This window comes from Siphateles boraxobius, unplaced genomic scaffold (assembly GCF_051911475.1).
Source record: "Siphateles boraxobius isolate OS27281-9 unplaced genomic scaffold, OSU_SipBor_1 53, whole genome shotgun sequence".
In the NCBI taxonomy this organism is placed as follows: Eukaryota; Metazoa; Chordata; class Actinopteri; order Cypriniformes; family Leuciscidae; genus Siphateles; species Siphateles boraxobius.
The window spans coordinates 8,634,359-8,658,212 of record NW_027509175.1 but is presented as its reverse complement, the minus strand read 5'-3'; the positions used below and the strand labels follow the sequence as shown (position 1 = coordinate 8,658,212).

Genomic DNA, 23,854 nt, shown 5'->3' with positions numbered 1-23,854 from the left:
GGGGGGTCGCGGGGGGTTCATCCGTCTAGCTCCTCTAAGGAAGCGAAATGACGAGCTCGTTCCTTCCTATTGACTGGCTGCGCGTCGACCCAGCAAACGCTGCAACGGCCGCCACATAGACTTTAAGCGTGGATGGGGACCTGCCCTTATCCAACAGCTCCTGAAGGAAGCTAAGCAACCCCGGGACATCGCACATTCGTGGGTCTAGATCTCTATCGGCGCACCATTTGGAGAACACCGACCATTTAGACGCGTAAAACCGCCTCGTAGAGGGGGCTCTGGATTGCGTGATCGTGTTCATCACTCCCTCTGGCAGTACAACGGGTATCCGTTAATCAACCATGTATGTAGAGACCAGCGCTCTGGATGGGGATGCCAGATTGAGCCGCGGGCTTGAGAGAGGAGGTCTCTCCTCACCGGAATCGGCCAAGGGGCTGTGTGGAACAGCCGCATCAGCTCCGGGAACCAAGTTTGATTCTCCCAGCGAGGGGCTATAAGGAGCACCGTGTGGCGCGTTTCCCTGATTCTCTTGATTACCTGTGGTAACAGAGAGACCGAAGGGAAATCATAAAGTGGGAGGCTGGGCCAGATTTGGGCCAGCGCATCCTCGTTCTTTGAAAAGAACATCGGGCAATGAGCGTTGTCTTTTGACGCAAAGAGGTCGACATTCGCTTTGCTGAACAGGCGCCATAGTAACTGGACTGTTTGGGGGTAAAAGGACCATTCCCCCGGGGGGATGTGGTTCCTGGACAGTGTGTCTGGACCATCGTTCAAATGGCCTGGCATGTGCGCGGCTCTCAGCGAGCACAGGGGGCCCTGAGACCACATAAGAAGGCGTTCCGTCAGATGGCAGAGGTTTCTGGATCTGACGCCGCCCTGACGGTTTATGTAGGACACAACCGACATGTTGTCTGAGCGGACCAGTACATGGTGGTCCTGTATGAACGGGAGGAAGTGTTTGAGCGCGTTCTCGACTGCTATCATTTCCAGACAGTTTATGTGGAAGTGTTTCTCTTGGTCCGACCACAGGCCAAAGACGGGTCTGCCTTCGAACACGGCGCCCCAACCCAGGTTGGAGGCGTCCGTCGAGATGACCAATCGGTGTGAAACAGCCCCCATCGTCACTCCCCGCTGGTACCAGTCGGCCGCTAACCAGGGCTGCAGAGCCGAAACGCAGCTCTGAGACACTCTAATTCGCCTGTAGCCTGAAACCCAAGCCCGGTGAGGCACTTGGGTGAGATTAAGCTAGCTTTCGCAATACGAGAGAACCTCTCGTGAGAGAACTAATAATGTCTTAAATTAAATCAAGATGATAACGCTACTGAAATGGGGTATATGGCACTGTACGCTGTAAGAAAAAAATCCATAGAAAAATGGAAAAGGTACTTTTAATTAATGGCACATTATCCATTAAGATTACTGACATTTCCTTTGACCCTAAAACACAACACAATGGAAAATTCCATCATATTAACGGAGTACATTAGGCCCAGTTTTTTATTGACTTTTCCTAGAGTGTAGGGTTGAACAATATATCAGGACCATAATGGTTATTGTCCAATAGTTGAGCATTTTTAATTAATCATATTGGACGATATTGTTGCTCATGTATGCTTATTTCCAGTATTTTCACATTCAAATTACCTGGGCAGTGATTAAATTAAATGTAAGCAAATTTCAAAATAAGCCATTCTTCATGCTTTATTATAATTATTATGATGGCCAAATTCACTTTTAGCATTTAAAACTATTGATTTTCATTTTTAGTGTTTAATTTTTAATCACACAATTTAATAATTACAAAAAATATTGATTCTGGGTAAAGCCAGATGAGAGAAATTGTGGTTTTTCATGCTCCAAATAAATGCTGTTCTTTTGAGCTCTATTCTTCAAAGAAATCTGAAAAAAATGTATCATGGTTCACAAAAATATTACGCAGGACAACATTGACAGTAAGAAATATTTCTTAGCAAATCAGCATATTAGAATGATTTCTGAAGGAACATGTGACACTGAACACTGAATTAATGATGCTGGAAATTCAGCTTTGCATCGCAGGAATACATTACATTTTAAAATATTCAAATAAAAAATATTTATTTTATATTGTAATAACATTTCACAATATAACTGTTTTACAGTATTTTTCAAATCAAATAAATGCAGCCTTGGTGAGTTATATTCCAAAAACGTTAAAAAAAATATTCCGACCCTAAGCTTTTGAACAGTAGTCTAAATACCATAATTTCAATACCATGGTATATTGTGGGGATTTCACATGGTAATACCATGGTATTTTAGTATTAACCATGGTATTAATTTAGTATTGTACGGTTATTCTAAAAATATCATCGTAATATTACGGTTACTGATTCATCAGTGTCTTGTATACTGACATCTTTAATCTTTTTCAAATTCCATTAAACTAATTTCCAGAAAAACTGCAATTGTATTCCTAACAGTGTATACATTCATACCTACAGGCTTCTCCACCTCTGCAAATGATCTTTTGGATCAGAGAATGAGTGTTGCAGCCTACACTCTGCCCTCCATCTCCTGCCCTGGACACCCAGGGATCACTGCTCCACCTTCTGTGTCAATAAGACGGCTTCCTTTCTCACATCTCAAAAACTGGTGAGCATGCACACATGCATACATGCATGAACATCCATGGACGTGCGTGACCTGTGACATTACAACACGCACTGCCAATAGTAAGCAGTTACTAACTTTATGACTACTGCATACTGTACACTGTATACAGAAATAGTATGTGAAAAAATGCATTATGTTAGAAAGGGGTTTATTTTATGATAATAATTTGTAGATTATACATTATCCCACTCTTTGCATGGCTGCTTACCAAATAAATAAAAGGTCATGAAATATTTATTACATTTTTAGTATTTATTGAAATTGTTTCTCATAAATTTACAAATCATTATTATGCTAGAGAAAAGAGACCATGAGTGATACAAGACACATGAAAATGCACTGATACTATATGTTGGACAGTGTTGTTTTAGTTATTTTTTTGCCCTCCTCCCATAAAATTTGCATTGGAAAGGGAAACTCCTGCAAATGCATATGTAATAAGGTCAGCCGCAAAAATAACCCTGCCCACGACTTTTCAGCGCTAATTTTTCACTGCGTGTCTTTAGTAAATCCTGACAGTATTTTTTAACACCAAAAGAGGGTTTATGCTTTAGTTTTCATTTTTAAGTTTAAGTTTTCATAACTGTGTTTTGCTTTTGTCATTTTTATTAGTTTTGATTTTATTTTATTTAGCTTTAATTTCATTGTATTACAGTTTTAGTAATTTTAGTACTTCAACTTCAATTATTTATTTCAATTTTAATTTAGGTGATTTTTTTTAAATCTCTATTTCCATTAATGAAAGCAATTTTTAATAGTTTTAGTTTTACTTATCAATAGCATCATTGATGTATTATAGGAAATGCAAAATTATTTTTGCATTTTGATGTTGTATAAAAACAAGCATCTTAACAGATCAAATAATCAAGAAGCAGATGCTAAAAATTGCATCTGTTTTTATTTGCAGTTCATTCTTCACACTGCACAGTGTAAAGCTGAGTACTTTGCATTATGGGACATTTTAATCTATGCAGCATTATACAGAAAATCTGCACAGTAGTACTGTTAAAATAGCATGAGTAGTATGTAATTCCAAACATAGCTCTTAAGGCTCTTGTAATAATTGCTTTAATGAGCTCATTGTTTCTGCCTAAAATGATTACATGATATTAGCTAACTGCATGATTTGTGTTTCCTTGAACTGTACATTTCTGAAATATGGAGATTACTTGGACACTGTCACCTCTGATAACAAATTACTCTAAGTTGTAATGTAGAAACATGCGTTTTCTGTAAAGCTGCTTTGAAACGATGTGTATAGTGAAAAGCGCTATACAAATACATGTGATTTGAACTGAATTGAAGTAAATATGCTTGAGATTAACAGTTTCATAATATCACAAACTAATATTCTATTGTGTATTTTACAAATTACACTGAGAACAATATGTTATTTTTGTCCTAAGGAGATCTTCAATTGTTCTCATATGGCTCAGCTTATGTCATTTTTGGTGCATGCACTGAATTCTGGGATGGACAGGATATTCAACACCTCACTGACTCTGACAGGTCTTCCATCTACTGTAGATTCATGCTGTGAACTCTGTATGTGTGAGTGTTAGAGCACTAGACGCAATGCAGTGACCTGCTGTGAGTCTGAGTTCATTCACAATTGAGTCCAAGTACCCCAACTCTAGTACATTTACTGCTGGCACACCTTCTTGAGTATCTACTGTTGGCTTAAAGGCAGGGTAGGCAATTTGTTCCAGATTTTTTTTTTTTGTTATGCTGGTTGAAAGTCTCTTCAGATCCTGATAGCAATCAATAAGTTAAGTGATATAAAGGTATATATATATATATATATATATATATATATATAAATATATCGTCTGTGGAAGGCGTAGGACCATAAAATGTTTGTATGATACGATGTCCTACCTGCCTGTCAACTTATGTATTTCCATAAATCCGAGCAAACAATACAGCAGCCAGGTTGTACAGATCCTCCTGATCCAAAACATCAGCTGCGTTCACGCCATAACTACTGTAATTAGAAAGAGATGAAAACCTGTGACTTTATACTCGGAGTGGTTCGTGACTTGAATGTATGCGTTTCTATGTCAACACTATCAACACTGAAATTAATCTGCAGCAGTCAGGTGGTACAGGTCAGTGCTCTTTAAGTTGTTTATGTTTATTATTATTGTAATGTTATGTGCTTTGAGACATGAGGTAGTTTAACGCCGTCTCTCGTGATGCTTTTATTTGCTACCTGCTGTACGCGTTCATGTGTTTTTGGAGGACGCGTGGCTTTAGAGGCGCTTTGTAGGGAGGGTGGGATCTTATGCTTTCAAAGCTAGCTCACCTCTCCGAAAATTGCCTACCCTACCATTAAATGGTTTTCTCAAGGGCAAAACGGTGTTATAGGGAATCTCACAAATTTCTCCATTATTAAAACACTTTGAGCATGCACTTTCTGTCATCAGCTTTCAGATCACATGCCCAAATCTTGAACCTCTAAAGGAAATTTCACCCTGATACCAATTAAATCCGTTAAGGTCGCCAAGTCGGTGCTAGCAGGCATTCCTATTTGAAGGATTTGAAGGCGGTCCATTTATTGCATCACTGCTTATTTGCATGAAGATGAATTTTGTTGTATTGCCCACAGATGGAACTGAAAGGGTTTGTTAGATTGTGACTTCTTTTTTATAGAGAATTTACTAATATATATGTATACATATATTTTTATGTGTGTGTGCAAGAAGAAAATTGTGGATTTATATCAGTGTCCTTGTATGGCTGGTCAGTATGTGGCTGTTTCAGTTGTCTGATTACAATTGTGTGAAGAATAATGATCATGTATTTGATTGAAAAAAATATCTGGAGGTAAACTGTGTGTGTGTGTGTGCGTGTCTGTGCGTGTGTGTGTGTGTGTGCGTGTGCGTGCATGCGTAGATGACATCTATATCACACCCCTCAGGGAGCAGATCTTTCTTTGTCTGGTGTCGTCACAGTATCAAGCTCGTCCTGATGTGGTTAGACTTATCTCAGGGCTGGGAAGTGCTTGCATTCGTTTTGTCCATTTTTCCGTTAAAGAGAAAGTTCGAAGTAAGGTCAGCACACACAAACACTCCTACACACAATAGTAATAGCCTGAGGCATTTTGTCCACCAGTTAATGCTAACCAATAGCCTGAACAGATCAGATGAAAAGGGAAGTCATTTTAGAGGCATTAGAGGAAGGTTTCTATAGTTGTATAAAATATAATACATTTAAATATAAATTTAAATACATTTAATATGACATACACTACCATTCAAATGTTTGAAGTCAGTAAGATAGGGTCATAATTGATGTATAGAAAGTTCAAACGGATGTATATTAAATAAATATATATTTAAAAATATATATATATATTTTCTTTGGAATTATCTGCAGTTGTACACTGACAAAACATGCACTATAATACCAGGAATGTGTATGAAAAAGTAAATGGGTTCTTTGTTGACTTTAGGTCAGGTTATGATTGTTGGATAGGAATGTTTTTCCTCTGCTTCAAAGGATGTTGATCCAGGAACATGTCCTGAATCCTGTCACTTACTCTTCAGCTGCTGTTTAACATTTTCATTATTCAAGCAATGGCGGATGATTGACTGTACAAATGTTGTATTCATGTTATTTACATTTTGAATCACTCCATGAGTAGGCGTTTGCTGAGAGAAGGGTACTGGAGACAGGATGGAACTGTCAGATCTCCCTCCAATCAGAGAGCTTCCCTCTAGACCCAGGTAATGTGGAGGAGCCAGAGACAGAGGAAGGTGAGAGACAGACACATGCTGGCTAGTCTATAACCAATTGTTGAATTTTAAACAGTACTGTTCATTGATTTCAGAGAAGGAAATTCTGCTTAGAGACAGTGTCAGAGAGAGGACCGAGTCAAGGGCCATGGAGCATGTCTTATCAGGGACTTAAACAGGGTGCCACTCATTTCCATTGTTAACACTTCAGATATCTACAAAGGAATTATGTTGACCTTCTAAGAAGCTGTTTTCTTTGTTGGGACCAGGAGGTAGGATTCCAAACTGATAGACAAGCTGTACACACACACTTTGACATAAATAGAGATAACCTGATTCTTGTTTTTCCAGGCCAAACTTCCAAAAGGAACAGAGAATGTGAGGCCACATCTGGAGAACATTGATCATTTTCTATTGCTGGTGCCTTTATTTACAAACTGCACTTCCCAGAGTAAGACAGACACACACACACACACACACACACACACACACACACACACACACACACACAATAATCCTTTATTTATTTATTTATTTATTTGTATTTATTTTGATGAAAATTATTTGCATACATTAACGTGTTAATGTTGACGGCACTAATATATATTTATTTATTTATTTTATTCCTATTAATCAATCCATTCCCATGTGTTGTTGGTTCACTACTGATGCAAGTTTACATTATTTTGTATATAAATATGTAAATAAAATATGCAATGCGTAATCTCCTTATCAGATAAATTAAATGAAGTAATCCTTGATTCATAAACACCCCCCAGAGGAAGACCAATAAGCTGCAGTTGCTTGTTTTAGGCTTGTTTTATCAGAGCTGATTGCTTGTTTTTCTAGTGAGATCTAGCAATACTGCTCAGAATTATTTATATCATCATCAACAAAGCAACTATTATAAAGTGAGTGTGTGTGTGTGTGTGTGTGTGTGTGTGTGTGTGTGTGTGTGTGTGTGTGTGTGTGTGTGTGTGTGTGTGTGTGTGTGCGTGCGTGCGTGCGTGCGTGCGTGCGTGCGTGCGTGCGTGCGTGCGTGCGTGCGTCTGTGTGTGTGTGTGTGTGTGTGTGTGTGTGTGTGTGTGTGTGTGTGTGTGTGTGTGTGTGTGTGTGTGTGTGTGTGTGTGTGTGTGTAGCTGAATGGTGTGTATCATGCAGGAGTATGGAAAGGTCGTATGCTGCCCCGGGAGCAGTTAAAACATCAACAACAATGAAATCTTCCTACAAAGTGGTATCAGGTGATCCTTCTATCCTACAACTCACCTCCGCTCATTTCCCTTCATCTGAACAACCTGCCAAGAATGGATTTGCCCATGACATGATATTACTCATTTTAATATTTTAACACCCTAATCCCCAAATCTGTGTAGACATACCTTAAAGTCTTGCCTAATGTTGATTAGCAAATTTGATTTCTCTTGCCATGACCCCTTTAAACATGTTGACCTTTTGTGATCTATTAGCAGGAAATGTTGTTGTACTATATGGGATAAGTTGTCACAATGGCACAAATCCTGGTTTCACTAATAAAGCCAAGTCTTTGTAGATGGAATCAATAGCCGTTTTATCTGCATTATTGTATTTTATGAATTTTTATTTATTATATGCATGTATTTACAATATTATATTATATTATATTATTTAAATGTACATTATCCATTGTTTCTGATCTATTAATTGACGACATTGCTTTAGATCCTCTGGTTCCCGCATGTTGTTGGTCCACTTCTGAATCTGATGCAGCGGATGGAACTTTGAACACGACACTTTGAATGTAATTCAGCTCTCTAGCGCCATCTGTGGGCTGGCCTGCACAGTACAGTTTAACCAACAAGACAACAACACAGTAATCAGGCTCATCAAACAGCTAAATGAGGATGCACATTAACGCTCACACGTGTACATGGATGAATGTATAATATATGATGAATTTTTATATATCAATGTGGTGAATGCTCTTTATAATGTTGTTTTCCTCAGGCACGTCACACCACGGCAGGCATCAGAAAGTCCTCATTCAGGTATAAGAGAGGACTAGGAGGGCCACATAAGAAATATGAATTTAATTTAATTTTAAAAAATAAATAAATAATAAATAATAATAAACAATCTAATAAATAAAGACACATCCTTCTGCCAAAAAACACATGACTGACAAATGTATCAGATACAGAGTCTTGGACAATTCAAATATGACACAGTAATATGATGCAAAATTGCAATTAAGTAATACTACATAAACACATGACACCAATTGTGCTTGTATATAAAATGTAGCCTATTCAATTAGGTAACATTAATTTATTTAATACATTTATTACTTTTATATTTAAAACTTTTAGTTAAGAATAAAATCTTATGAATTTCATAAGGTTCCCTCATGTTAGCTACATATAGGATTCCATAACATCTGACTCTTTTGCTCTGTCCTACATGGACTCCTTTTCTTTGACTTTGCTATTTCTGTCAGAAGTAATGAGTAACACATCTTAAGCTCAGGGTTTGACAGGCGCAGCTGAGTAAGCCTGTGTGTGTTTGTTTATTTCCACAGATTCTGGCATGTGTGTGTCAACTTCCCCCTCCACTGGGCACAAGTGATGTCCTCTTTCTGTCCTGTTTCTATTTTCCCTTACTCAAGGATGAACAAATGTTCTAAACAATAGCCCAAATTTTCAAGTACACACTAAAAGTGTCCAAAAAATCAATAATAAATTATAGGAGTGCCCCTAAACTTTCAGATAAGTGGTTGGTCATCTTTAATTCCTAAAATTTAACCTGCTCCAATCATGAATGTTTGATAAAATTCTCAAAACAGTCCCATATATTTCCTTATATATAAGCTAAATTGGTTTTAGAGGCATCATTTTATTATGATTATTACTCTTCTTTTTTTCTCTCAGTGTGTCCCCTCTGGGAAAGCCATCGTGTCATTCCATCATGAAAGTTTCAACTGAGAAAAATCTCAGATTCCTACCAAAAAAGGTAAAGAAAGGGGGAAGGTTTTAAAATAAGTATGTCGTGCTTTTTCTGAACATTTTAATTAATCTTTCAGTAGCCTGGAAGAGCATTATCTGCTTATTGTTAAATTCACTAATTTATATTGAATAAAAGATAAGCTAAAGTGATATGCAGTAGTTTTGTGTATTTCTCCACAGACATTGTGGTTGTTTGTGCTGTGTTTCCTGGTGAAGTTTGGTTTCACCGTCTGCACCTTCCTCACATGCTTTGGCCTCCTGCTGCACAGCTTCTGCCTTGATATTAACCACCAAGATGAAGAACTGTCACCCAATAGCACTACTCATATATGTGATACATGTAGACTAGCTGTGTAATAGCGTTCTATACAGTACTACTCTTTCTACTGTATTTCTGCAGTATACGCCATGTATACACGTAGATGCCACATACAACCTCTCTAGACACTTTGACATCTGAAACATTAACATGATGCTGTTCTTCATTCACACTAACAAATCAATACATTTCATAACATTTTCATACAGCCTATGGCTATAAAGAATGAGCTATAATATTCCACATGAAATGGGATAACCTTTCAGAGATGGGAATGTGCTGTTAAGTGTTTTTATGTATAACTCAATATGTAATATCCATATGCTGAATTATCACATTAATGATAAAATAAATGCTGTGAAAATCATCTGCAAATTTCTGTCAAGACCACTATCGTCAAATACGATTGACAATTAGCATATAGTTAGGATTGGCGGTATGGTTCTGTTCAGGGCAAGAACTCCCTGCCATGCAGCCTAGCATGGATAAGAGCAGGGAGAGCAGCAAAAAAAAACCTTAGGGTAAACTGAACAGAACCAACAAAAATGCATTGCAGATATCATTAATGTCAATATTTTAATGTACAACAATTTGAGAATTTTGTCTGATTCACAGGAGAATCTGACTGGACGAGAGTAGGACCCGGGGATGGAGAATGGTAATTAGCTCATGAGAACGCGATAGCTGTTGATTATACTGAAGGAGCTTATATATGTATACAGTGATAGGCGTCGTATTCCTATAGGTAGACGTGGATCAGCTGAGAGTCAGCTGTTGTGAGCTTGACTACCGTGACCTGCCAGACCTAACGCTACGCTTGAAATCTATTGCAGATATAGATATTCATATATGTCATGTGAATAACTAGGTTGCAGATGCAGTTAACTTGCTCTCGACTGTTCACGGACTGGATTTGACCTTTCCAATATGGCGGATAGTTTACGTATAGCAGCCTACAGAAACGGACACTAATGAGTCATCTATGTATACTCTATAAATCTATGATAAACACTATGTCTCACAATGGCATGTGCTCAAGTTGACCTTCGCTGCATCCAAAATCGCATACTGTATAATAGGTTCTACATTTGGTTTGAAACTTACTTCACGACCTTTAAAAAAAGTGTTTTATATAGTATACATGGTTGTAGTATGAATGAACAAATCCTCAGCCATGGGATAGTGAAGTGATCATTGAATGTCCACTCCAGAATCTCACCGGAAGTAGCAGGCCATCCGGGTACTTTTTGCTTACTGTTTTATAAATACTATGAATTTATACACTTACAGTTTTGTTACTGCAACAATCAGTTTGTATAACCAAAGAATTTCTGCACAAACTGTCAGAAACCGTCTCAGGGAAGCTCATCTGCATGCTTGACGTCCTAATCGGGGTCTTGACCTAACTGCAGTTCGTCGTCGTAACCGACTTGAGTGGGCAAATGCTCACATTCAATGGCATCTGGCACTTTGGAGAGGTGTTCTCTTCACAGATGAAACACATGACAGTGTAGATGGCAGACAGCGTGTATGGCGTCGTGTGGGTGAGCTGTTTGCTGATATCAACGTTGTGGATCGAGTAGCTCATGGTGGCAGTGGGGTTATGGTATGGGCAGGCCTATGTTATGGCTAACGAACACAGGTACATTTTATTGATGGAATTTTGAATGCACAGAGATACCGTAACGAGATCCTGAGGCCCATTGTTGTGCCATTCATCCACGACCATCACCTTATGTTGCAGCATGATAATACATGGCCCCATGTTGCAAGGATCTGTACACAATTCCTGGAAGCTGAAAACATCCCAGTTCTTGCATGGCCAGCATACTCACCGGACATGTCACCCATTGAGCGTGTACGGCTTATACGACAGCGTGTTCCAGGTCCTGCCAATATCCAGCAACTTCACACAGCCATTGAAGAGGAGTGGACCAACATTCCACAGGCCAACAACCTGATCAACTCTATGCTAAGGAGATGTTTTGCACTGTGTGAGGCAAATGGAGGTCACACCAGATACTGACTGGTTTTCACATCCCCCCGGAAGCTTGCGGAATCATGTTTTAAAGATGAATCATTTAGCATGCTGAAAGTGAAGATGTGTCTGAGTATGAACCTGGTGTTTCTTGTGTCTGTGTGTGTGTGTTTTAAGTGTGTACCTCCATCAGTCATGTGCATCGCTCTGCTCTCATGTGGAAACAGAGTCGGCTGAATAACCGCCGCTAGTGCGTCATGTTAGTAGCTTTTTATCATTACATATTTATACATTTCATGTACTGTACACATAGATGAACATTAAAGCATAATTAATAACTTCAGGAGAATAAGGCATGCTATGACATTTGTTTGCAGTTACATAAAATTTGAATTATGGCATGTTCGTTTAAATACCAGGCTTTCTGGGCATAAAGTTGTTTTCTGTTTCCCTCACAGGACGGTTCTTAATGCTTCTTTAGCATTGGCGTCCCGCTTCCTCTTGCTACATAAACTACCTCCACCACACGTTCTATATCTTGGATATTCCAACGATAACCTGGGTGTTAGGAATCCTCTAGCTGATCCCACTGGTCTTTATCAATGAGGGAATCAAACTCCATGAGATCAGGTAATGCAATAGAATAGAATATAATCGCACTGCGTCAATGACGCTATTGGGGAACGCCCTCCACATGAACCGGTGTCTGAAAACCTACCCAATCACGGCAATCGAATTTGACCGGCGACAGCCCATGACGATCATGTCATCCTCTTTTCATCATCAGGGACTGTTTTGTCTGATTTGCAATCACCTGAAAAAGGTAAGAACAATTATGGCAAGTGACAAGCGTTTCAAGAAGAGTGTGGATCCGTGTCCCAGGTTTCTGACACCAGATGACACACACAACTTGTGCGTTTATTGTTTGGGCAAAGAGCCAGCACGATCAGCTCTTGAGAGACCTGATTGTGCAGAATGTGAGAGTTTTTCTCTTAGAAAACTCTGCTCTCGTCTGGTCCTCTTGGGACAGGCATCTGGGCCCAGTGGTTCGGGTCCCGCTCGTGCTGTGGCACTGCGGACTAGGCACTGTGGACTAGGGACTAGGGTCTCACGCCCGGGGATGAGCTGCTGGACGAGGATGTGTTATCTCTTACATCTTCTGATCCAGCAGCAAGTGCTCTGCTGGCACCTAGCCCAAGAGAGCAGGAGATGGCTGATGAGAGTGAAGAAGAAGTATGATGAGCTGTTGGGTGTTATGGAGTGCGCTTCAGAGAGGCTTCAGCTGCCGTGGGAGTGCGTGAAGGAAGGAGCCTTTCACGGCTGGCTGGATGAGCGGTTCCTTTCTGGCCATAACTGCCCAGCTCCCATGAGCCTTCCATTCCTTCCTGATCTGCATACTGAGATCAAGAAGGCATGGAAGAACATCGTCAGCAGCGAGCAAACTACGCTGATGTCGAGGGGATGTGTGAACATGGGTATGTGTCGATGCCCCCAATCGACGAGACGTTCGCGAACTATCTCGCTGCTGGAGAGGCATCGGCACTAAAAGTTCCGGCCCTGCCTTCCAAGCAAATCAATATGACATCTCGCTTGAATGCCAGGGCATACGCGGCAGCAGGTCAGGCTGGGGCTGCATTACACACTATGTCAGTGTCACAGGCATACCAAGCCTACCTGCTGAAGGATTTGGATCAGGGGCAGGGTCTCTCCCCTGACGCAGTGGACGAGCTGCGCCGCACCACAGATCTGGCTCTTCGGACCACCAGACAAACCGCTGCCTCGATTAGAAGGTCGATGGCAGCGATGGTGGCCACGGAGAGATATCTGTGGCTGAACCTGGCTGACTTTGGGGAGAAAGAAAAGGCTTTTCTCCTCGATGCACCGCATCGCCATTTGAACTTTTCAGCACCTCCGCTGTCTCCTGAGGCCACCATTTTCTATAATCTCCAGATAGACCAACCAGGCATTGGCCCTCATCGGGCCACCTGGATAGCCACCTTGTATTTGTATAGACAGGTCTCCTCTCACTTCTGAGAGTTGTTATGAAACTATAGCTTCGAACTTCAGACAGGATATTCAAGTGCCATCCCCTTGTAAGGCTGACTTAATATCTGGCTTAGGCATGTGTACTAGGAGTTTGTTGGAGACGATCTGCTAGAAGCTTTTTTGTCCCGAGCCCCTCAGTAACTGAGCGTAGGCTTTTTAGATTTATATCATCTACAACTTATCTCTGTAAGGTCTAGTTTTCCCTGGTACTGGCCTCCTCTTTCTACAAGGGTCGTATAGCTTGCCCGCCTCTGCATTAGACAATTATGCTAGTGGATTTTAAGGGTAGCCAGTTCTGACGTCTTGTTATGAGCCATAATTGGCATGGGCTCAACTCAGCATTGTGGGATTGTACTTCATTCCCCATCGACGCAGTGCGAGTTCCCTTTTGAAAGGGAACGTCTAGGTTACGACTGTAACCTCTGTTCACTGAGAACAGGGAATCGAGACACTGCGTCTTTAGCCATGCCTCGGGGATGCCTGCTGAACAGTCCCTTCAGACGAAAGTGGATGACATGTTCTCTAGGCGCCCCTTTTATACTTCCGGGTCACACTAGTAGTGACGCCATTGGCTGTCGGCAGTCAAATTCGATTGCCATGATTGGATAGCTTTTCAGACAGTGGTTCACGTGGAGGGCGTTTCCCGATAGCGTCATCGACGCAGTGTCTAGTCTCGTTCTCTGTTCTCAGGTAACAGAGGTTACAGCCGTAACCTAGACGTTTTTTTTTTTATCTTGAACGATTTTATCTGATTTCTAAAGATCACACCAATGCTGCATTTATCAACAAAAAATAAATAAATATATATTTATTTATATTACATTTTTAAAAATAACTTTTATATTTTAATTTATTTTAAAGTGTAATTTATTCCTGTGATGGCAAATTAAAATGAAATACAATGAAATAATAAAATAATGAAGATAGTTGTGCTGCTTAATATTAATATGGAAACTATATTTTTTTCACGATTCTTTGATTGATGGAACGTTAAATGAACAGCATTTTTTTTAAATAGAAATCTTGCATAACACTACAACTCTCTATTATTTGTCTTGAATAAAAAAAAACAGTACCACTGACCCCAAACCTCTGAACGTTAGTGAATATGCATTTTCTAATTATTGGAATATAGATTAAATAATAATAGCATTATATAGTGTGGCCATGTTTTTTCATTTTAAATGTACAAATTGTTTTTTGTTGAAAATATATATAAAATGCATAATTGTTATTATTTATTGAGCTTGTTTTAATTTGATTAACTGTATTGTTGAGTCACATGCTAAATGACTGTGGGTCTGTGATTGTTTACTACAGGATGAGGGTGAGGTACCAGAAACGACAGAAACTTCAATTTGACACCAAACTCGGCATGAACTCCCCTTTTTGACACATCTGTCAAAAATAAGTCACAAACTTACATGTGAACCCTTTCATACCGACACATCATACCGACATATCATACCGCATTAGAATGCAATAAAATACAGTGTTGACCTCTAGGTGGCAGTACAGCAATGAGATGAGAACAACATAAGCAACCGCAAAAAGTGACACTCTCCAGTCTGCAGACGTTTTCTCTCTTGACCAACATGACGTTATATCAGTTTATGTTGTTTTAAGTTATTTTATTGCATAGTAACTCCCCATTCACCTTTCTGATTTTCTTGATTGCATTATAATCAGGCGTGAACTACATTTATTTTATTACTTCTTTTTGTAATTGCACAATCACAGGCACAGACTTTAATTAGTATTATACTTTTCAATATTAAGTTTTAATGTTGTCATAAGTCCTTAACACAAACATGGCACTTCATATTTCTTTCAGAAACACAATTCTCTGTAACCTCTTGGTTCTATTGTCCATGCTTTCAAATGGAACTCTCATGCCTGAACCACTGACTGATTTTTGATGTTATCATAATACCCTTACGCCCGGTGTATATTATCATCCAGTGAACAGATGTTAAGTGCTTTTAATAAAATATCATTTATGAGATGCTGGGTCAGCAGATTTGAGAGTGATTGACTTGTCATTCTATATTGTCAGCTACCTGAATGTAGGGAAATGATGTGAGTATATAAGCAGCTTTATGGTTCTGCACTTGGGAAGATCTCTGTGAGTCAGTGTATGATATATCTCTTTCGCCCATCTCATCTCCCCTTTGCTGTCTCGGTTAAAACAATGAAAGTCGCTGATTCGGCACTGTGTGTTTGCCATAAAACTCCCTTATCAGCTTCCTCTACCTACGGCACAAGCTTCCTCCGTCCTCATTAATCTTTTGCTGATAAAACGAAGGTTAACAAACTCTTAATTCATCTAAGGAATATCGCCCACTGTTTGAATTTGCTGGCCTCAATGTATGTGTACCTGTGATTGCTTAGTGGTGACTACAATTTCCTCTTATCAAGGCCAAAGGTTGCTAAGCAACTCATCTGCAGTTACTGTCCTTTTGGAAGATTATGCTTTGAATACAAGTGTATTTATGTTTTAAATTCATAGACTAAGTGAAAACGCACTTTGCATGTGATTATCACTGCTGTGACTTGCTGTATTTAAAAATGCCCATTTGCAGTCCATGTCCATTTTTGTGTGCATTTGAACAGATATAAAGGTCAGGTAGATCACATGATCACAGCAGTTTATGTCCCATAGATTATTTAATCTTGTTATATACTTTTGTTCAGAATAATGAATGTGTTCTAGTGTTGATATAACAGTATTCAGTAACCAAATCTAAGCAAACATAATCACTGCATGTTCCAGTTGCACAGAGAGCAACTGACTTTCTTGCGCCTTATAGCTCCAGGTCAAAATATAATGAGCTGTGAGATGTTTCTACAAAGAGAACCATTCATCAGTAGACCTCTAGTTTTAGTGTATTTTAGTTAGCTGAATTAATCGCCTATAAAAGGAAACTAAATCATGTAAATTTATGTAAAGTATGTAACTGCCAGCTATTTCATCATTACCTGGGACTTTGCACAAATAGGGTACAAATTGATTTCCTATTAATTTTAAGACCCAAATCACATATGTAAGGAATAATTGTCAATGGATTGTTGAATTATTAGAAAAAAATTGCATACTTAAGGTGGTAATGTGGCCATGCCGTGAAGCTGGAAAGACCTTAGAAATAACTAAAATCATTTGAGAAAGTGATATGGAACTGTAATGGGGATGCGGTCAAGACCTGGAACTACTTCAACTACTTCAGTTTCCCTGAAAATAATTGCATTCAACAGCTCCGAATCTCCAATAGATATCTATATAAAGAATTTGTGTGTATTATTTTTCTATAACATTTTAAACTCTACGCTTTTTCCAAACATTGGTTCTCATTCATTTTAAGGCCCAAATCACACATACACATATTCTAACTAAATATATAGTCATATTTATTTGTTAAATAAATAAATCTAAATAAAATAGCTTATTTATAGTTTGCCCTTCTGAGTTGGAACAACACGCTCAAAAAGAAATAAGCTTTTTAATTTAATTTAAGCTTTTTATTCACATTTAAACATTGATCAGCGAACATAAACAGAAGCTCAACCAAACCTGCTTGACGAGCGAGAACAAACCTCATTGGTTCTTGCTGAAGCTCAAACGTGCTGCGTAACATGAGAATGAACCTCATTGGTTCTTGCTGAAGCTCAAACGTGCTGCTTAACGAGAATGAATCTCATTGGTTCTCGCACGTCAGGCGAACTTGAGCTTCTGTTTACCACAACTGATCTGAGCGTTGATGAATGTTTATATGTGAATAAAAGCCTAAATTTAATCTGTTCATCATATAAAGCAACTGTGTCTCTTCAGAGAATCAGGATTAACTGCTCAATTCATATGGATTAGTTAACTGTATGGATTAGATGAAGCATCAAAATGGTAGTTGCGTAGCTGTCAATGGAGGGACAGAAATCTCTCACATTTCATCAAAAAGATCTTCATTTGTGTTCTGAAGACAAACGAAAGTCTTACGGGTTCGGAACGACATGAGGGTGAGTAAATAATGACAAAATTTTGATATCCCTTTAATAAAACACTTTGTATAAATCTTACAGTTTTTTTCGATTGCTAAACGACAGTGAGCACAACTGGAGCTACATGTGCAAAACTCTAACTACAGTCTGCACAGCAGCAGTTCATGTGGACCAAACTCTAGTTCGTTTTTCATTGCTTGAACACAGTTTTCAAAACTCTACACACTTATCCCATGACTTTAACCACAACCTGCACAACACTGTGGATTTACAGCACTTTGTTCAAATGCTAACACACTGCTGTCAAAACTGTGAACCGCTCATTCAAAACAGAATAGATTTCAGCCTTGTGCCTTTCAAACACTGCTGATCGCAATTTCAGCTGAAAGGCTAAGCAGGTCTTGTTTGTTATTTGTTCGAATTACAGTATGTACTTTTAGTTTCTACCTTTTTTTTTCTCATTACTGTAATTCCGTAAATTCCGTAATTCCGTAGTTCCGTACTACAGACTATTGAAGCAAACTGCTAATTTTCATTTACCTTAAAGAATTGTTATGTTCTAAAAATTTAAATAAATCATGTGAAAGAATGTCACTCTTTTCTTTGAAGAAAATATTACTTTGTATGAAGTCCCTGAAATTGTTCAAACTGTAAAGATGAAAAGTTTTTATTTTCTGTATTGGTGTTTGATGCTAGTGTTTTTCCTCTCAGTGTGTTCGGAGTGACAGTGTGTGTTATGTGTTGTGTTGCTTGGAATGAGTTTCGCAGGTGATGTGAACTGTTTAGCTCAGGTGACTGTTGGTAATGCAGACTGTAGTTAGAGTTTTGCACATGTAGCTCCAGTTGTGCTCACTGTCGTTTAGCAATTGAAAAAAACTGTAATGGAGCAAGGTACTGGACCGTTTGGTTTATGTGATTCGTATTCATAAATTTTAATATATTTTCTTGTTTTTTATTCAATTTGATGGAATTTACAATACAATTGAAATGTTTAAATCTAAAAATAGGCCCTAATATTTTTTTTATATATTGTGTACATAATTTTCAAGAAAATGAGACTTTAACTTAAATTTTTTCCTTTTTAAGCCCTATTTAGCTTTATTTTTACTATTGGAAGTGCCACCTTGTTATAGTATATCATCCATGTTTCTGAATTCGCTTGTTTTCTAATCAGTCATTGCTTGTCACTTTACCTTGGTTGACCTTTTAACTCTGTGCGCTCGTGACTCACTTGAGGAAGAACCACTGCAGTGGATCAAACACATCACGTCACCTATAGTGTTGTTTCCCTTCATTTACTCCACTGAGTGATCACATTGATTTTTGCTCTGTCCTCAATCCATCAGTCCTCATGCTAAAACCACACTGCAAAGTGCAAAGCCCTCCGTATTTCTAAATTACATGTGAACTTTATGGACATATGAACTTAACATGGACTTCTAACTATATACTTTGGGGACAAAAAAATGCCCTAAATGTGACAAGATGTGTGTGTGTGTGTGTGTGTGTGTGTGTGTGTGTGTGTGTGTGTGTGTGTGTGTGTGTGTGTGTGTGTGTGTGTGTGTGTGTGTGTGTGTGTGTGTGTGTGTGTGTGTGTGTGTGTGTGTGTGTGTGTGTGTGTGTGTGTGTGAGGATGTATTGCCCATGTTGCAGTTTTACGGTACTGCAGTCACAGTGGAATGCATAGGCCTGTAACCTGTTTAAATCTATAAACACCCCTGTCTGCAGCTCAAACTCACAAACAGACGGAGCAAAAAGCACACACTTGGTTTGATAGAAGCTTACATGCACCATTAGTCTGATTCTGAGCACTTCATTTCCACAATAATTTGAGGAGTATCCACTTACAGGGTATCATTTGTGATTAACTCTTTTACACCATAATGCTTCTGGGTTTGTCATTTTTATCAGGCCTCCAATTCGGCGGGGTCACTTTCCTGAAGTAATTTTCTACACACAATATTCAAGTAATCCTGAAGACCATGATTAGCTGATTTAGATGTTTAATTAGAGATGAAACCAAACCTTTACAATTCGGAATGACATTATTTTAAAACGGACACGAATTGTACACACAGGAAAACACAGAATGCATTTTGTGGTGATGTCATAGTAATGGTTGTTATGGTAACCAAACCTGGGTCACAAAACTAATGCTGATATCATATGTCTGGTGAAGAATCAGATACGCACACAAACATGTTTACTCCACTATACAAATGGCATATGATGTTTTTGTGTAAAATGTTTTAAAATGAACCATATACCAAATGTTTTGTATTTTACAATGAAAAAACATTTATTTGTTTATGAATTATTTTTCCAAATTAAGATATTCCTAAAAGTCCCTATAAAGGGAGGTTTCAATAGCCAAATACAGTATAGAATTTAAGACCTGAAGTTTGATGCTCAAAGCTGAGAGAAAAAAGATTAGTACAAAACAAGCTCCACCTTGTCACTGAACTGTTGGCTATATGAAAAAATAATGTACAAAAAGTGAAAAGTTTGAGAGCAGAAATAATTCCACAGTTTGTTGGAATGACATTACAGCACAGTAGGCTATTATTTAGATTAGTAAAAGGGCCACCGTAGGACACCCTATACAGTATAGGCTATTAAGAATAAGAAGTGAAGAATAATATGATTGCTGGCTTAAACGATTACTGTCTGAAGATGTAATTTATGGTAATTAAAAGGTAAATCTTTGAAAGGTCAGAGGTGACTAAAAGTCATTAAGGATGAGCTCATTAAGAGCAGCAGAAACACTGATGTTCAAAGACGACTACATTTTATAAGCGCTCAGGTCACCTAATAGTGGATAAAGACACATACAGCAAACTTACGAAACTGTGCCCTCAAAATAACATAAATCTGATCTCTAAGGCAAAAAAATGTATGCCGTCGAGGGACTGCGCGAAAGAAGCTGTAAATGAATCTGGATCTGTTCCTGTGGGAATCCCTCTGTCCTCTACATCTCACTTTCTGCCGGAAGAAATAACTTGCGCTGCTGTGGAAGACGCGCGTTTATTCTGAACTGAGAGAAAAAGAGAGAGAGTGGAAAAAAGAGGAGATAGGGAGCGCGCGCGCACAGGAGTTCTCCTCGCGACACAGAGCGCGTCGCGCGTCCAGTAGAAACTTCAAGCTCGAGTGTGCCAAGACGCGCTGCACTGACCCTCGCGCTTTTAAAGGAGTATTATCGTACAAGGAGTTCCTTAAACCTGATGTAACTGAGAGTTTTATGCATCGTTCTTGTTTTTCCGGATCCTTTCATGAAGAAGGGACGTGATGGGACTAATTTTATGTGGGATTGGGAGCCGCAGTTGAGAGCATGAGCCAGAACGTGCTGTCATTTCACACACGGTAAGAAACTACACTGTAAAAATGTTTGGCTCAATTCAGGGTAAAACTGGCAGCTGTGTTGGCCAGAACTTTACCGCATAAAATGCAGTGACGATGTTACGGGATGGCGTTTTTGGTGATTGTATATTTTACAGTAGGCTATATGTATATGTCATTGAATGATATAATGCTAGTTTAACTAACTATTTGAGCTTTTAAATCTCTTTGCTACTGGGAAATGTACTGATAATAACAATAGAAGGACACATTATGACTTGATATTGCAACTGATGATCAATGATAATGATAACATGTAAACACTAGTGTTACTCAAAATAGCGCCAGTGTAACACATATGACACTAAAATAATTATAAACATACTGAATAACATAAACTGCAACATAAAAACTGCAATGGGCATAACTGTGAAAACAGAAGAGGCTAAGTGAGCCTTAAATAAAATACAAACAAATGTCATGATTCGCATGGAATTCTGGGAATTCCCCTGGTTATTCATACTTTTCAGTAAAAAGCATATTTTCAGTAATATTTTACCATTATAGATGGCGTATTGTCTTGGTAAATGTAGATTCTTATATTTTATCATTCAACTTGTAAAATATTTATTTGTAAACATTTTACAGTAAAATTATGTCTTAATTACCATATAGCCTAAATGGTAATGTAACTTACCAGTTAACAGGTTTTTATTGTAGCCTTTTCACAATATTTACTCTAAAATAACATATTGTCCTGCTATGGTAGGAGGATAACATATAGTTTAATGGAGCATTTTTACTTTTCAAAATTACATATTTTTACAATGTAGGATACTCTAGATTCATTAAACTTTATGATTGATGCTAGAAAACAGGAGATAAAATAAATAATTTAGGTTATTTAAAATCAGTTCTTTAATTCTTTAAAATCAAGTTGTTAATACTTGTTTAAAAAACTTGTTTTACTTTGTCTTTTTATCCAGTAAAGAAATGTTTCTATTGACAGTTCCTACTGTATAATGTTTAAAAAATATTTAATAAATCTAAATCTATAAATCTAAGCATGTTTGCTTATTCATAGACACCCTGCCCATTTCAATATTTGTCATTAAAAGGTTTTTTTTCAAAAATGTTTCATGAAATATAACAAAGCAACTTTAAAGCAAAATTATTTATTTTCCCTTTCTCTCTAAAGTGCAAGTAACAGTAAAATGTGTGCAATTTTTATTCCTCGCAGAGCGTTTGGCCTTCATTCCAATGTTCACGTTTCTAAGTTTCTACAATTTACAGTTTGGTTTGTAGACTAAATTATAAGGCACAGAAAGTAATAATAATAATCCTGACAAAAACAATAGGGTTGCTGGCACAGCACTTTGTGCTTGGACATCTAAAAATCCTACTGCAGAGAAAAGACGTCAGTTTTGGCTCTATTCTAGTGATGGCCTTAATGGTAATGAACAGAGAGCGTGATTGATGTTCCTCTGGCTTATACCTTTTGATTAAAGGAACTTGCTATATGTTGATCTTTACGCTGGTATTTTTAATATGTTGGGGTTTTTACACAATCAGCTGACTTATCCCTTCTGTGGAACACAAAGTCAGGTGGATTTAGAACAACATGAGGGCGAGCAAATGATTTTTAGATGGACTAACCCCTATTCATATGCAGAGAAAGTGAAAGGCATAATGTGTTTAAGTAAATTTTCTCAGGATGGAGGACTGGTATATGAGTGACGTTCCCATCAGCAGGGTCACGTTGCTGCCCACTATTCTATCATCATGACCACCGGTGAGGACACAGAACCAACCCTGTGGCCGGATCGGGCTAAAGCCAGCCTAACCACAGCAGCTCAGGCTGAAGGCACAAGCCTCGAGGAGGCCGAGGACCTTCACGGTGGCCTTACTGGAAGTGGCGAAGCATCTTGGGAGTCCACTGGCAGCATGACAGAGGTGAAGGAGAATGTGCAGCTTCCATATCCGACGCTTGCACCGGTGGTGTTCTTCTGGCTCCATCAGAGCAGCCGACCCCGCAGCTGGTGCCTTGCACTTGTCTGCAGCCCATATCCTTTCTTTGTGCGCACTCTTGCTTATTCTCCATGTAGGATGGTTGATTGACATGGCAAAATATTTGCAGCATTGGTACTTATCATGAAAATTGTGGAAAACTTTGTCATCAATATTTAGTATAAATATTTAGTATAAATATAAAAATACTCTGCAAATAGAGTATACCATAAAGTATAATAAAAAAGTACTGCAAAGTTTAACATTAGTCTATTTATGAATTAAATTAATAAAATAATGCAAATAATAAAGTAAAATAAAAAATCATGGCCTCTCGTTTTTAGATTGGTTAGAAAAATGCCCTGGGAATAATCAAATTCACTATTGACTCAATATTATTACTCAATATTATGTCCATACTGTATATATATATATATATATATATATATATATATATATATATATATATATATAGTCAAAATCTGTGCAAATAGAGTATACAATAAATAACAAATAACTTAATAGAAAATACTGCAATGTTTATACATTTTAAATGTATTTATTAATCAAATTGGAAATAAAAAAAACACAATAAAATTAAGTTTAACAAAAGTAATTTTCGGTTTCAGATAAGCTAGAAAAAGCCCTGTGAATAATCACATTGATTATATATTTATATATTAATCAGATTGTGCAAATATAGTATACAATAAATAACAAATAAATTACAATTCAAATTCTGCAAAGTTTATACATTTTTAGTTTATTTATTAATTAAATTAGTAAAATAATGCAAATAATACAACAT

The 23,854-nt window shown here is 38.1% G+C and overlaps 1 protein-coding gene across 1 annotated transcript in view; it reads left to right on the top strand.

The window, feature by feature from the left end:
* Positions 1 to 20,925: 20,925 nt before the first annotated feature.
* Positions 20,926 to 23,854, top strand: part of cacna1hb (calcium channel, voltage-dependent, T type, alpha 1H subunit b) — a 99,580-nt gene continuing 96,651 nt past the window's right edge. The window contains exons 1-2 of the mRNA XM_077205305.1: positions 20,926 to 21,063; positions 22,792 to 23,102. Coding sequence (XP_077061420.1) covers positions 22,822 to 23,102 — 281 coding nt within the window. The 5' untranslated portion in view covers positions 20,926 to 21,063; positions 22,792 to 22,821. The remainder of the gene's footprint in view (positions 21,064 to 22,791; positions 23,103 to 23,854) is intronic.